The sequence below is a fragment of the Symphodus melops genome (genome assembly GCF_947650265.1).
Source record: "Symphodus melops genome assembly, chromosome: 15".
In the NCBI taxonomy this organism is placed as follows: Eukaryota; Metazoa; Chordata; class Actinopteri; order Labriformes; family Labridae; genus Symphodus; species Symphodus melops.
Window position 1 is genome coordinate 22,067,061 of NC_136705.1, and position 17,250 is coordinate 22,084,310.

General features: G+C 39.0%; 1 protein-coding gene across 1 annotated transcript; it reads left to right on the top strand.

Annotated features, from left to right (window-relative positions):
• The first annotated feature begins 1,626 nt into the window (after positions 1–1,626).
• fam83b (family with sequence similarity 83 member B) lies at positions 1,627–12,540 on the top strand. The gene is made up of 5 exons (XM_079363222.1): positions 1,627–1,689; positions 4,751–5,224; positions 7,026–7,190; positions 8,530–8,654; positions 9,856–12,540. Exons 2-5 carry the CDS (start codon positions 4,775–4,777, stop codon positions 11,882–11,884), a joined length of 2,769 nt encoding a protein of 922 aa, XP_079219348.1. The 5' UTR covers positions 1,627–1,689; positions 4,751–4,774; the 3' UTR covers positions 11,885–12,540.
• Positions 12,541–17,250: the final 4,710 nt, after the last annotated feature.

Genomic DNA, 17,250 nt, shown 5'->3' on the forward strand with positions numbered 1-17,250 from the left:
ATTTGATTCCAGCAACAGAGAGTCATGTTTCCCAATCAACATTTTGTAAGCATGAGGAGATCAGTTTCTGAAAGTAGACTGTTTTAATTCAGCTCTTCAACAGTTAAAGGTGTCCTTTGTCTTATTTTACATGACATAAGCTCCATCTTCAATGAGTGACAAGCCGAGACCGAAGGAAAAGCAGACTCTCCCTGCACTCTTTTACAACGGAGCCGTGCTGCTATGTCCACAATGTGGTTTGGTATTGTCTAGCTGAAATGGAAGTTTGCTGTTTGGCTTCCTGTGTTGTTCAGAACCTGTTTACATGGTTCAGCGTTAATGGAGCCTTCAATGTGAAGGTTATCCATGCCATGTGCACTTACGCTCCTCCAACGCTGATAACTGGCCTGATGGTCGCTCTCCTTTAAGTCCAACGACCTCAGGAAAGTTTCACCACATTCTGTTTTTATTTACATTTCACACAGTGTCCAGACATTTTAGACAATGGGCTGACATGTAAAAATTATGCATGCTTCTGTAACAGCCACTTGAAAAACTCAACTCTGTTTTGGCTTTAAGCCCTCAAGGGAATAGTTTAGGTCAACTGAAAAGACAGACGACTGCAGCTTTTGCCGTCAAGATGTGAGATAAAACATAATGAGCCAGTTTCCTGAGAGGCTTAGCGAGAGCTGACCAAACAGGGTTTAAAAAAATGCCAAATGTCAACAGCATGAATTCATAGATGCACTTTTGTTATATACGTTTAAAATGTCCTGAGAGCAAGTTTTAAAAACAAAGAAAGGAAGAAAACGCCATTTGTTATTTTAATGATCAAAAGTCGTCAAATGTAAAACGTTTTAAATTAACAACACATTTTCTGTCATTTTCAATCCAAAGCTGCACGTTTCAGAAACAGAGCAGTGTCTAAATTGCAGAGTACTGTGGCAATATTTAATGCACTTCAGAAAGTGTGCAGGAGTTTGTTTGCACTTTTCTGGTAATAAAACACAAAACAACAAATAAATGGGCATAGATCAAACTCGTGTTGTTTTTTACTGGAATCGTATCGTGAATGATGACAGCCCTGCGTCTTCATAAACAGAATCATTTGTTTTCTACAGATGCAGCAGCAGCAGCTTGTTTCTCACCACAGTTTGTTGTGCTTCACTCTGATCTTTCAGACACTTCTGAAGAAAGAAAAAAAAAATGACATGATGATCTCTGGTTTATTTCAAATACATTAGAGCGTTTGATTCTAAAATATATATATGTGCATGCAACACAAAAGTGCAGCTTGATTTGATCATTTTAACCCCTTTTGTTGATACAAGTTTCACAGAGCTCTTTAATGAGGTGCAGTGTCTGTTACACTGATGTGCTCGTCAAAGCCTCTTTGTGCCCGACACTATCTTGATTTTCTTCTGACCGAACTTTGTCCCTGAAGAGAGCCGGCAGGGGGGAGGGATATCTCAAACAGGTTTATGACTGCCTGTGAACAAGTTTCGAGCCCGCCTGTTTTGCATGTTAAAACTGGAATCCACACCCTCCATGTGCAGACTGCTTGTCATGTTGAGACACCTCCTGTCTTTGTTCCTCCAGCTGCGAGACAGAAGCTCCTCTAAATATTGACCATAAGCTGAACAAAAACACATCTGACACAGACACTCTGGGAGCACCCGAGAGGATTTTCACTAAATTCACAATCTAAATGTAAGTGACTGTTGCTGCGCTTAAGATAATAAATAGTATGATAGGTAGCTCACTGTGCTTTTAAAACATGTAAGATTGTATAAGACAAGAAGCAGCTCTGTGGGAATGTCAACAAGCTTAAATTTGAAATGAGGAGTTGAAACAGCGAGGGAGCTGAGACAAAATCTGTAAACATAAATGGGCTGTTTGTAAGAATGGGATGTGCAGTTTAGAAATTTAATGCATGTATGAAAACAGAAGCTATGTTTTGCTATAACACAGTTTGACATATCTATTTAAATTAAACACCGGCAGAGTTCCCACAATCTTTGACATTCAAAACGTGTATCAGCATATTAATTATCTGCAAACAGCAGAATGAAAGGACCGCTGTGCCTGGTGATTCACATGTTTATATTACACTAACAGGATGTTAAACTCTTTTGAAAGTGAAGTGTTGACACAAACTTTGCCATAAGGCAGCTTTTTATGGCGCTTTTAAAATCACTAAGTAAATTTGTTCCTCTGCTCTGCAGACACTACAGGTGTGTCAAATATGACAGAAAACACATTCTCCAGACTAAAATGACAAGCCGAGTGTTTCTAATGTCACCTGTTTCTGTCTGACTGTAAACGATGTTTGCTTTCATCCTGGGGGGAGGTTTAGGGAATTTATAATGTCAACAAGGTTTGCACTTACAACGATTCCAGAATTTCAATGTAGAAATTATGCTAAAACAAATCCAACAATACCTACAACTGATTTTTTTAAATGTCATAAAAAAATAATGTACAGGCCTTTTAATATTTGGTGTTTCTTGTTTTTAAGTTCCTTAAAATTGCAATCAAACTCCTGCACACTAAACTGTATGAATATATTGGCAATGATTCGGTATCAAAATGTTGGCAACCTACTTCTTTCTCTCGTCTGCTTTTGGTGTAAAACATGACTGAAGACTTGATGGGGTTTGTTTTTAAGCTTTATGATTCTACCGATCATTAAAGTAGTGGAGACTGTATTGTGTTAAAAAATGTTATCAAAAAGTATTGAAGATCAAAACAAAACCTGAAAGTCAAAAAGGACCCAGTTGTTTTATCTACCTTACATTACAAGTGAATTTATTTAGATAAAGGTGTTCGAAGTAAAAGAAGTTAAAAGGAATCTCTCAAAGGGTTCTTTCCCCTCGGTATAAAATACATTTCTGCAAAATGAAGGGACTAAGCTTGGGAACCTGAGGGTTGCCAGTTTAAGTCCCGGTGCAGGCCATAATATGGAAGTTGGTCTGGTGGCTTGAGAGGTACCAGATCTCTTCTCGAGTCCTGCACAAGTGCCCTTGAGCAAGGCCCAGAACCCCAAACAGCTTTGGGTTTCTCAGTGTAGCCCCACTCTGACATCTCTCCACTAAAGCACATCTACAGGTTCGTGCATGTAAGTATTTCAGGCCTATGTGTGTGTAAGAAGTAAATCTCTCAATAAGAGAGCGTAAAACCAGAATTTCCCTCAGGGATTAATTAAGTGTAATTTAGCTTTATATCATCTAAGTCTGCCTGAGAATAATGCTTGAACTGAGAATACTGAGCCACAACATTGTTGTTTACTTCTCCACAAACATGATTGATTTCCTTTTACCTCACTTTAACTGGGAGATGCATTACAGGTGATATTAGCCCCAAGGCCATATGCTGCTTGACATGCTTTCACTCCTCAGTGTGAACAGGTTCACTCACAATAAATGACGATTCAGGTGACATGATGAGGCTTGTTTGAAGTGATTCACATTTTATCCCTATTCAGAATATATAATGTTAAAGTAAGTCAAGATGTGTTTTTGATCCGAACACATTAGGCCTCTTGATGTGCTGCTGACATGTGTGTACATAGGTGTGATTGTGTGTACCTACTGTGGTGCACACAATCCCAATGTAAACAAACAATGGAACCTTTTTGAAAAGTACACACAGTCATATGACGAAACAAGCTACCTGCTCAAAACAACAAAAGTGTTTTTCCTTTCTTAGATGTTGGTTATTAATCATCTGATTCAGACTCACATGTGCACTATAAAACCTGTTTTCCTCTTAGTAAGGAACTGCTTATAGCTATTCATTAATAGGCTCGTAGTTCCTGATCGGATTCTAAGGAAAAGACAGCAATCCAAACAGCCTCTTACAGGTTACTGATTACAGGCCAAAGGAAACACTTTTCCTTGGAAATTTTCCTTGTGGAGTTCCTTAAAATAAGACATCACTGTACATCTCATTACAAGAAACTGAAAGAGGACATATCATCCCCATTTTAAACACTCTAAATGAAACATCCCTGCTGTGCTTTGGTCAAAATATAACATGAACGATTGTGACCCTGCAGAAAGCAGCTCTCTCAGAATGCTCCATTTTGTTGTGTGTCTCTTTAAATGTAATGACCCCCCTGAGTTTTGCCATATATCCCTGCTCTGTAGCAAGAATAAAAATGACGGACCTGCGTTCAAGTTTTGCTATAGGCTGGAGGTGGAGTCCATGAGTGGAGATACCAGGGGAGGGGAGGGTTGAGGGTTGAGAGGAGGGGTTTGTACTAGAGTCCTTCTTGTGATGTCGCAAGTTCAGCATTTTTTTTTCTGTGTTGTAAGACTTATGCAGACCACAAACAAAGCACTGAAAGGGTTTATTTCAAATTGTGTGGATTGACAGACAGATGTTTAAAGATTAAGTTTCATAATATGTCCCCTTTAACAAGTCGAATTTGACAAACAATCTGAAAACATAGAGCAGCCACACATTTCGCCAATCAACTGAGGGCTTATTTTAAGTTTTTGACTTGAAATTAAACTCCACTTTGCAAGATTTAAGTTTTTTGTCATGGATGGTTTCCATGTTGTAAGATGTGTGTTGACACATTTAAACTAACCATGTACTGCATTGTGGTTGTGTTAATGGGATGTGGTTTGAGTTACATAAAAGACATGACATTTGACTTTCTGTCATTCGGATGAACAGGAGCCAGTTTTACAGCATTCTCCGCCCTCTAATGTTTGCTCCATGATCCTCTCACATCATTTCATTGATTTTTTTTTATTCGTGACAGGTCCTACTGAGACGATCGGGAGAGATGGGGTCCCAAGAGTTTTCCCTGTTATCTTCCTTGAGAGGGGAATTTAAATCGGAGGAATACATCCAACCCCACTACAAGGAGACCTATCGGCTGGCGATTGATCGCCTGGTGACCGGTGGCAGAAATAATTACCAGGAATTCCTCAAGGGGGAACGTATTGGAGGCTTCCTCTCAGATGATGAGATTCTCTTCATTACTGAAAACGCAGAAAAACTTCCCCCGCAAAACCATGAAGACGAAATAAACGGCTCATCAGACACCCAATCATCCTCAGGGACCTACTGGCCTGTCCACTCGGATGTGGAAACGCCAGATTTGGATTTAGGTTGGCCGGAGGTCATGCATGAGCGTCTACAGACTAATATCGACATGCTGTTTCATCCAGCGAGACAAAACAACCCCACCATCAAAGAGGTGATCCGGAAGAAAATTCAGGAAGCAAGACAGGTAAACAAAACTACCTGTGAGGCTGCTGCCATGTGCTCAGATGTTCAAGCTGTCAAATCGGTCTTGGACGAGCAAATTGGCTGTTTTCTGGCTCATAATAAACATTTAAGACAGATGTCACAATCCAATCATATTCCCCCATCAAGTCAGCTGCACAGACTTCTGTCTTCTTCCTTTTAAACATAAGGAGTGTCAAATCTGGTTTTGCAACTCAGCAACATTTGCAGAAAAGGTGTGAGAACCGTACGCAGCTTTGGCACTACATTAGGGAGTCGTATCTTTCCCACAATGACTCAGTTAATTCTCAATCTGTGCCAGTGTGAATCATACTGAAGAGTTAAAGCTCAAACTTGTTGTGAGTTGTATTCAATTAGCAGTCTGTCGCATTTTTCACAACCTTTCAACTGCTGCAACGACTCTTAATTAAGTGCAATTACACAGCAAGGACTGGTGGGAGAGGTCTGCAGAAAACAAAAATACAGGGCTCTGTCTCTTTTAAGAGCTGACAAAGAGCTAATTAAATGTTTTCCTACCGTCTCTATAATTACAACCACTGCGGTGTGAAGTAGCTCAAACCGAAAGTAGGAACATTTGTCAGGGCCGCAGTGGCTCATGTCTGTCAGAAGAGATATTTTGATGCCGACAATATGCCTCCATACATCGAGTAAAAGACACCGGCAGACTTTACATTTCTCATGTTTGATCTGAGGAACAGACATCTCTGAACAGAAAGCTCACATTAAGACGGAAAGATATTTCCATCAACAAAATGAAATGCAACAGGACGTGAGTTCATAACAGCTCACAGTGTGAGTGCTGAATGCTTATTGCTTATTTATAACATCCAGTCTTTTCAGAATGCACCATGATGTCTGGAGGAATCTGTAACTCTGTGATATGGTGCTGCTTATATGAGTGACTGTCACAAGGATTTGGAATCAATATGTTATACAACTTGCAGGCATCAAAATTATCTCCTATAAATCAGAGAGTAAACCCTTCTCACCTTATATTGATCTGTGTAAAACTCATATTGGCTGATCTCACTGGACAGTCTGTCTCCTGTCAACAATAATAACCAGTTCAACTTGATTTCATGTTCGATGACATTACTGAGTGTGTTCTTGCAGAGGTAATTTACAGAAATCACAAATGGGTTTCTTTTTTTCAAAAGCTTTATTTTGTGGCTTTTTATGTCTTTACTAGAGAGACAGGACAGTGGGTAGAGTCAGAAATAAGGAGAGAGACAGAGTGTGGAACGACCTGAAGGAAAGGAGCCACAGGTTGGATTCAAAACCTGCACACTTGGAGGACTTAAGCCTCTGTCGATCGGTCGCGTGCACCCACCACCAGTCCACTGGCGCCAAATATCACAAACGATAACACAGCAGGTTATAAGCATCAAATCACTTATGTGTTCAGCAGAAAAAAATGCTGTCACACTTTTCAATACTGTCTGTTTTAAAATGATATAATCTCCCTGATTTTAATTATTTTCAGTACTTAAGACGTAGCAAACTACAACTTTTTCATAAGACAGGTGTGCTAAAGAAGACTCAATCCATCAAAAATTCAAAGCAACAACCTTTACACTGAAACGTTGCTAATATATTTGTGCAAGTGAAACTGTGTTCAAGAGTTTTTCTGCAATATTTGGTCTGAAAAATAAATAAGCCTAGGGTGCCTGTGACTTTTTGTTAGCTTGGTAATGAAATAGGTATCTTTTCATTTGGACAACTTTTTAATTGTAATATTTTGACAACCCTCTACTGGACTGATCATGATTTATTCATCTCCACAGGTCATTGCCATTGTGATGGACATGTTTACTGATGTAGATATATTCAAAGAAGCTGTGGATGCATCTTTACGAGGAATCCCGGTCTACATCCTTTTGGATGAGCTCCATCTGAAGAGTTTCCTCACCATGGCTGAAAATCAAGACGTAAAGATTCAACAGCTCAGGGTGAGTATGGATTTAAAACAATCATTTCCAGACAACAATGATAAAATAATACAGTATTACATTTTTCCTAGAGTGGTTTTGTGTACACATTGCAGTGTTGTAAAGCGGGTCAAAGCATGCACCATCGCACAACTGTTCTCGCGCCATTACTTCACAGCCTCCTTGTCCCACCGCATAGGTAAAGCAAATGCCACTAGATGCATTATCTTATATTATATATATATTGTAGGATATGCAGGTTATTAATTGTAATAAGGATTTAAGCAAATTTAAATGTTTGCTGTTACATGGAGGATGTTGCTTTTGACGCCCAAACTGAGCGGTCTAGTAAGTCAAAGTAAAATGAGAAATTACAAGGCACAACGGTATCATTCTTTTCCAACTTTATGAAAACAAATAAATAAAGGTAGAAAATAGCAAGTGATTTGGACCATGGAGAGTAATGTGTTTACGCTGAAAGCTATAGTTGTAATTGAGTGTGACAAGTCAACTAGTCACTACCACCCGTTGTTGACTTGAGTGGATTCTCTGCAAATTGATGGCTACAGGGTTCGAGTGAAAGCAAGAGGAGACTTCCTCTTCTCAGTGACGTCGACTCGCTTGTTTCAGTGCGATCGCTGTGTTCATGTATATCCAAACAAATCTGGAACAATTTCTCCAAATGATCCAGGTGTGAAAGCAGACTCCTTTATTTTTTCAAGCATTTAATCTTAAACTACACACATGAAACAAATGCATTTCATTTAAAGAGAATAAGAGAGAATGAAACATTTCCTTTAAAGAGAATAAGATTGACAACTGTCATGTCTGTTTGGTAAATATGACACCACAGTCATGGGGTGTTGTTCTGGTGTCATGGAAACGGGAACATACAGCCAGCCCCAATCCCCAGAACATTTCTTAAACCCCCGATGACTCATTATTACACTTGGTTTTGTACAGATTTAACTGACAGGGACATGATATGATGCGTAATTAGATGATTGGCACAATTTTATTGAAAAGAGCCTGGTGTATATACAGTAAGTCCTTTTAATACTGCTGACAAAAGTCTTTTGCAAAATCCAAACCTGGTTCTTCCTGTTTTGGGTGGGTTGTAATTATCTGGGCAAGAGATGTAGCAGGTTCAAACACACCCTATCCAGTAAGTACACATCTCATGCCAGCACAAACAACTGCAGCAGCTCAGTGCTTCAACAAGTACTAAACATTTCAAATCCTTGGAATGATGTAATCTTCACATAACATCTTCTCAGCTGCTTATGTGAAGATTGACATACTTATTACCTCCTGCTGTGATATCTTCTCTGAAATGTTCCTGTCACTGCTCCTTCCACAGAACATGAGGGTGCGTACCGTCAAGGGTCTGGATTACCTCTGTCAATCAGGGGCTAAATTTCATGGGGCGCTGGAGCAGAGGTTTCTTTTAGTCGACTGCCAAACAGCCATTTATGGCTCATACAGGTAAATAAAACTGCAGTGCAACAAGAGCCATGCTTAAGACCACTGAGGTGTAAACTGAATGCATTTATATTGCAAAGCTCTACTTTTATTTTTACACTTTAGAATACGTCTTTATTTAACCTTTCATTGGTTTTAGCTGCTTATTAAACAGAGGAATTATTACTGCTATCCCATTGCATGAGCTACAGAAGCACACAAGAAAATCAGCAATGAGAGTGACTATTTTAGATATTTGTAATGCCTGTTATCGATGCTGGTAGAGGTGGAGGAAAAAAATCAATATTTTAATTAGATTCATAACTTTTTTTTGGCTAATCAGTCACTCTCTGCTAAGTGCTAATGCAAGCTCTTTAATTCTGTATAATTACAAATTGAGCAGCCGGTCTCACAGAGGACTGGAGTAGATCCAGTATATGTACTAATTCAAAGATAGACTTTAAATCATAAATCCAGAATCAACTTATAAATCGAATCGTTACCCCAAGAGTTGAAATTGAATCGAGTCATGAGACATCAAAACATTCCCAGCCCTAGTTTCTAGGTAAATTACATTGAATAAGATTAGCAGACCTTATTTATCCACAGCGGTGAAAATAATTTGCTACCTAGTAAGCAGCTGGCACTGCCCATAACCTCAATTACAGAGGTAATCTTTTGCTCGGTCACAAAAATTACTCATGGCACTTCAGCTTTCCTGGATAGTGACCATAACTTCTGTTTTAAATTGCTTTTTGCTCTGTATGCTTAATATTTGCATATATTCAAAGTAATTTACCTAGAATACATAAAAACAAAATAGAGGGAGCCTGTCCGAAGCTGCAGCTTCAGACCTGGAACTTGAACTCTTGAAAAATGAAAAAAAAAGCCTTGTCAGATCATTTTTCTCCTCTGGCATAGATTGTTTTACAAAGTTGATATAAACAGTCCTGACTTTCTTGATTTTGATTGGTCAGTGATGAAAAGTTGAAAAGTTTCAAACTAAGAGCATTGTGATCCCAGTGACAAGAACCAGCTAGCTTTGAGGGTCTTGTTGTGCTTAAACAATTGACTCCATTGTTTTTAAGAAATAAAAAAATCAAAACGATAGAGCAAACAGTACAACAGTATTGAGTGGACACAGGCTCATGCAAGCAGCATCTTTAAGTGTTCTGCTACATGATTTCTATGTGGTGAATTTGTATTTGTTTGTTTTTATTTGCAGCTTCTCCTGGTCGTTTGAGAAGATCAATCTGAGCATGGTGCAGGTCATCACAGGACACCTGGTAAAGTCCTACGACGAGGAGTTTCGAACTCTCTACGCCCGCTCTAAGGTTCCGGCTGAACTTTGCCCCCCTGAGGGATTGTTCCAACGCAATGGTTCATTTGGACGGCAGAATTTGCCGACTTCTCATTCTGCCCAAAATCATGGATCAATAGATCGCAGAGACCAGTTGAGACATACATTAGACACAGTGTATAGAAAGACCTGTGAGAGGAATCTGGGCACGAGAGACTTTGAAGACAGGCTTTATGAAGAGGACACCAACAAGCTTGAGCCTTTGGGCAAGATCCATATGCCCACATACCAGTCAACAGAGGCCATGGACTTCTATAAAAGGCACAGCTATGCTGGTGAGAGACAAGATGGTTATGTTCCACAGAACATCAGACCCAGAGCGAGCAACTGGAATGTCTCCAGAGAAGTAGGAAATGGAATCAACAACTACCACATGGACAACTATTTGCAAGGGCCACCTATGTACAGAGGCCATAACTTGCGTCAGTCCTACAATGGCAACGACAAACAAGTTGCTTCCATTCAGCAGAACATGCCATCACTGGAGAATACATCAAAATCATTCATGCGCACGATGAGGATTGAATCCTACCTCAAAAACCCAGACGTCCCATATGGAGACTCTTGTGACCATTTGGACCAGTTTGAACAAACGGACAAAGCTAACTCCTACATGCAGGGAAGAATGAGGACCTCCCTTGCTTTCAAGTCCACTAAACCTGAGCAAATGGATCCAAACCAACATATTAACAATTCCTCCACTCATGTCAACCCCTCAACAGCACAAAATACTCCTTTGCACTACTCATCAATGCAGTGGAATTCAACATCAGCCACTGAAAACAGAATGAATCATGGTCAGTTTATGTTTAAGAGGCAAAGTTCACAGGGTTTGGAAGACCATCGGAATAACCCAGCCTATGGTCAAGGTAGAAACAATGCATACCAGTCTGTATACTCTAGTCTCAGTAGAGCTAAAAGTGGACACATGATCACAAACCCTGACATTATGACAGACAGCTGGAACAAGAGGCACAGCGTGGCAGATCCAAGATCAAACATTGACCACGAACATGACACTTCAGCTAACATGTATGGTGCTTATACAAGGATGCAAGCAAACAGAAGCACAACTGGGATCAATGCACAGAATGGTGGATACGTGTCCAATTTTAAAGAAGATCAAAGATCTGTGTCTCATTATGATGTCAAGAGTATCACAAGTGCGAAGAGCCCCAGTAATACCAAATGGGAGCCTCCATCAAGGACTGTATCTGCAGCGGCTCTGGAACAGAATAGAACAGATTTAAAGGACAAATCTGAAAGCACTGGCTCTCATCTTTTTCTGAAGAAGAGCTCCAAGACAATTAAATCATTATTACACATACCACATAAAAAAGATTATTCAATGAGTAACTTGGATACACAGAGCTGGAAGTCAAGTACAAGTACAAACACCATAACAGCTGAGGATGAGGAGACGATGTCAGTTGGAGAAAGAAAACTTAACCAAAGCACAAGCAACTCTGTCAGGTCCTCTTCAGGCGAATGGAGAAACTCGCTGGAGGATGGCCATCTGAAACCTTCAAAGCCTCGATTCGGAACTGAGGAGCAACGAAATCCACCACAGAACCCTGTCCCCAAAACAGTTACTACTGCCACTGTTGAAAAAAGCACAAGAGGAGACTCTGACACAGAAAGCTCGAGCAAGGATCGTAATGCTGGGACTCGCTTGTACAGCAGATTTGAACCCTTCTGCTCGATGGAAAAGAAACACCCTCTGCGCTCTGCACACAGCTTTGGAAGCACACATCCTCCGGAGAAAACTAAAGGCCTTCCAAAGGTAGAGTTTGCTACTGATAGCAGTCTCGGCCGGGCTTCACGAGGACACCATGAAAATAAGCTGGAGAAATTCATTCATCGAGTGGGAAACCTCATACACAAGAACAAGTAGTGACAGCAGCTCTTGCACAAGTCTTACTCCACAGAGGTTACTTGATTGGATACTCAGGATCCTGGTTGCTATCCTTTTGACTTATGCTTATTTGATTATCAAGTCTGCATATAGACAGGATAATACTTTTTGTATAGGTGGTTTTTATTCTGTGTTGAACATGGAGCTGTTTACATTTCGACCTTTGCTCTTCCTTTTGTACAGATGCACTATTGAACAAGATTGCACAAAGAATTGTATGTGAAAATATGCAGCAGGGCTTTAAATAATAGAGTCTTATACAACTGTAAAACTGTCTTTGTCTGGTCCTCCGCCGGCGTTAAACTGAAGCAACAAAATCAAAGGCTTCCAACAAACCTTGCAGTGAAAGTGTTAACATGTCAAAGATGAATAATATATTTCTTTAAGGAATCTGAATTCCAAAGTGTTGTTACCATATAAATGGTTCACTTTGCAATGTTGTTTGCAAGTCAAGGTGAAGGTGCTGCAAGCTCACCACTGATCCATGACAACCAACCAACACACCACCATATTTGTTTTGTCCATGTTTCATTCAGAGGTTTTGTCAGTGCTATGGGGGTTGCAATAATATTGTAAAATACATTTTGTATGTCCAAAATAAAATGTTTACGATTTTAAAATGGAACTTTTTTTTATTAAAGAAACTAAGGTCACCTTTATTAAATATTTTCTTAACTGTGTGATTGCATGAAGAAAAATATATTTTTGAATTTTCCTTGTGAACCTTTTCATTGTTTGAGTTCCTTCAGGTCAAATTCAATGGACATGATGAGAATAATGAAAAATAAAATAACTGTTAAATGTTTCCTTGTGGAGGACTCAGGTATGTATTCCATTATTGTCGAGGTTTTATGGAAACATAAGTGGTTGTTGTCATCCAGCCCCACAGTGGTGAATTTTAAAAAAACATGTGAAATAAACTTGCTTTGAAGCAAAGAAATAAATTAATATAGGTGCATGTTGTCTGCCATCTCCAACTAAAAGAGTTACAGCTTTTAGTTTTGACTTCTGATATATTGACAATTATAACAATTAGAGTGATTAAAAGACAATTTTCTTTAAAAATGGAAGCAATTTGCCAATTTTTCACAACACTGCAGTACAATCAGCTTCCAGAGAATAGGTTTCAGAAACTTTAAAGCTGATATTACATCTTAATTAGTTAAATTAATCAATATATTATGAATATAACAAAAAAAAATTGAAGAAGGATGAGCCCAAACTAGATCAATTAGATTACTTAGTAATTAGAATACAGAACAACACAAACTCAAACAACCCCCCCAAAAAATGGGGACGACTCATCAACAGACTCATCGTCCTGTAGATTGGATTGTACAACACAGATTAATTGTTGATAAGAACCTGCATCTGCATTCTGTATGTATATAATGTATTTTTATTTCACACATTGACTGATGTTTAAAAAGTATAATTAAACAATATAATCCATTTACTTTCCCTGAATTTGAACTGATCTGAACTTCTCTCCACACCACAGGAAAGGTGTCTGCTGGGATTACAAATGTTCACAGCCCCATTTAATGAGACGAGCAGGCAAGAAGTGTGAAAGTATGTTTAAACATTAGATCCCAGTGGCGAATTCACAATTCTCACACTGAGACGGTGCTGCTTGAGTGACAGAATCAATGATCCAAATAGTGATAACAATGGTTTAATTATGCAAGAGATGGCAGTGATGCAGGAATGTTCACTGCAGCTGCCTTCTGCCACTGCAAATAATAACAATAATTATAATCCACGGAAGTACAAAATATCTTCATAGGCACTGGATAAAAAGAGAAAAAAGACAAAGTGAAGTGTGGTTAATGCAGGGGGATGAAAAGAGAGTAAGCAGAATAAAGAAAATAGCCTTTATAAATAAATTAAACAAAAATAAATAAAGATAAAAGCTTAAGGTCTGGAATTTTAAGCAGCTTTATTGAAGTGTGATATACTATACGCTTCTCAGACGGGTCATTTAAAAGTCTTGAGGCTCGAACAGAAATGCACAGTCATCTTTGTTTAGACTAGACCATGTGACACTTTATAGATTATTTTCTTAAGGAGCTCAGGCACAACTGTGTGCAGAACACTCTGTGCTCTTATTGGTCAACATTACCAACCTGATGAAACATGTCGTAGAAGGCAGAAAAACCTTCAAACATGCTAGTCTGTCTTAAGCTCTGTTGGGAGGTCTGAAGACGTCCCAGATGAGGCCTTACTTGTTGTCCACGAGGACACACCACACGGGATAAAACATCGGCCCCAAAACCCAACAGCATATCTGCCAGATAATTGGGTCTTTACACAAATAGTTTGGCTCTGTTTCAGTAAGAATTGCCAACGTATTTCTTCTTCTTTGACAGTGCGCAGTAGTTTTCCTTCAATGTTTTGTTATAAAAATAAGTGTCATGATTTAGTTCTGATTTCCTGTTTGGTTTTAGTTCTCATTTTTCGCTAGTGTGTTTCCCTGTGTGTTAGTGTTTCCTAGTTTGGTGTTTAGTTTTTCTTAGTTCAGTCTTCAGTGTTTCCTGTGTTATTTTGTGCTCCTGATATTTGTTTGCACATTTTTGTAAGTGCATTTGTTGCCTTTTTGTACCTGCAATTGGGTCCTCCCTCCCTGTTTTCTACCTCTGTCCTGGACAATAGGATAGGATAGGATATTACTTTATTGATCCCCAACGGGGAAATTCAGGCGTTATTTTAAGTTATTTAGCTCATACCTTGATTAAAACTCTGGTATTGTGACAACCCTGAGCTGATGCACTGTCGACCTATCTCTTTCACATATTATTAAAATGTATTCTGTTCCTTTAGATCCTACCTCGTTCTCTCCATCTTAGAGCACAAACATCCACCAATATTAAATGATGCAACCCAGCCACAAGACATCCCTCTCCGCCTCCACTCCTTTTGTTGCAGATGATTCCCCTTTGATGGCAAACTTGAATGCACTACAAACTCTGTTGTTGAATTTGGATACACCTATTGCACATCTTCTCCATCCTGATACTGAGCTATAAAAATAATCTATGCGGCATTAATTCTGATGAGCCTCATTCGATTACAGCTCTCTTCTAGTGTTTGAATTTTACCATTTGGCTGAAAAAGATGTGAAAATGTTACATAGCTGTCAAATCTATCAGGGAGAGGGACAGACATGCACAGTCCCTCATATTTCCTGACGGGTTTTGGTGGAGTCAGAGAGCGACTTGATCCTTTAAATCCATCTGGGACTTGGATTAGGGTTTTTTTTTATTGATTTGGCAAAACTGTAATAAACAATTCAACAGATGGAAGTTGAAAAGATGCACATTATTACTTTCAACATCGACCTGTGGTTTTATTTCACACTCTGTATGGTGAACGTGGGATGGGATGCAAGATTTGTGTTGCCGTTAGGATCCAAAACACAGATTTAAAATTCACTTGGTTTAACAAAGCCATGAATATCAGAAATGTTGAGCCTGGGGGCTATGCCTCATGTATGGAGCCGAGGCGGGGGACCTGGGTTCAAGTCAGACCTGGGCCAGCTTTACAGCTTGTCAATCCCAACTCCCACTCCATGATTCCCTTCTCTATAAAGGCTGGAACCGTATGCAGTCTTTAGCATCCACTTACAGTCTCCCCACTGGTCAGAGGTACAAGCTGTCCAGGGCAAAGACCAACAAATACAAATGTGTTCATGTTCCTGGTGCAATTAATGCTGCTTATATTCTTGAAACCATGACTCCCCTTTACCAGCAGCACTACACAACTTTATTTCTATATATTGCTACCATACCAGTGTAATGTTTGAGAAACATTTACATGTTTCCTTTCCTGGTTGTATTTCATCAGATTGTGTTGCACTGTCCTATGTCTTTTTTTGGTGTGTTTTTGTCCACTGCTGCAAAGCCATTTTGCCTTTTGGGGACAATAAAGAGTTAAAGTGACAAAACATGATGAGTGATTCGTTTTGATTTTTGTGATTTGATTGTAATTATTTCTCCCATTATGATGCCTGTTGTTGTCTGTCATTTCTCTTACTTGTTGCTTTGAATTGTGCGAAACAGTACATTCAACATCTGGGTATTTTTGGCATACTGCTGATCTCACGTTTTTTTCCATACTGCAACTTTGCCAAATCAGCACATACTGTATAGTGGGCAGTTTCCTAAACAGCCTCAGGTTTAAAGTCTAAACTGCGTCTGAGCACATGGGGCATTGCTCTATAGCTCCACCTCCTGGTTAAAGTAAAGCGCTTTAGACAAAATCACATCCTGGTTGTTTTTAAAAAAAAAAGTTGATATATATAATAAAATATTGAATAGATCAATGACTAATGGCTGAAGTTATTGCCCCATAGAAATGAATCGGGATGTTATTTTGCCTAAACACTCAGAGGGTTGTATGTATAATATTCCAGCCACAGGTCAATACTAAAGAACCATCTGTGTGACAGACCTGCAGATGCACACAGTCTGCATGAGTTTAAACAAGAAAATGCTAATAAAAGTTGCCTGTGAGCTAATTTTAAGTTGTTATTGATGTGGAACCCAGCTAATTAGAAATGAAAATAGATGCATTAATGTGAAGTTATCAAGAAAAGCCAAAGATCAATGGGATTCATGCCGGTTTGTGTCAGAGCCTGCAGAGTGGTAAACTGCTTGAGATTGCACTGCCATGAGCCTTGAAAAAGATAAAGCTCAAAAATCAATAGTGAATAAATTACACAGAGCTTAAGGTGGAACTCAACAGATGTGTTGTATCACTGGAAACACAGAAGGACAGGAATAACAATTTATATCCATCCACAAATCCGAACTGTTGGATTTTTTTTTAGTAGAAATGTATCCAACTTTAAAATTGAACTCAGCTGTTAAACATCACAATTTATACATTGCCTGTTGTTCCATAAAGAAAATATAATCCAAATCCAAATCTTTATATCTATTAATTGCATTTTTTAAAAACTCACCCTTTTCTTGATTAATAATTGTAGGGCGCTTAGAGAGAGCTCATACTATTTTAGGGGTAAACTAAGACCATGTCTATTGGGCTGGGTTTATTGATCAACAACACTGACATATTAAAATGACTGTAAAAGGCTTCATAATGGAAACGTCTACAACAGGTAATAATTATGGGAAAAGAACATCATCTGCCCCTGACAGCACAGAGCAGGAAATGAACTGGCTGGGCTTCAGGAAAGACAACAGAAGATGAAAAAAACACTCAATAATCACTGTGAGGTAATGATAGATGAAGTATGATTGTCATTCACATAATGAGCCTTTGTTTGAACTTTGCGCAATTTATTTCGAACACCAAATTAAAACTGTTGTCAGAATACACTTACC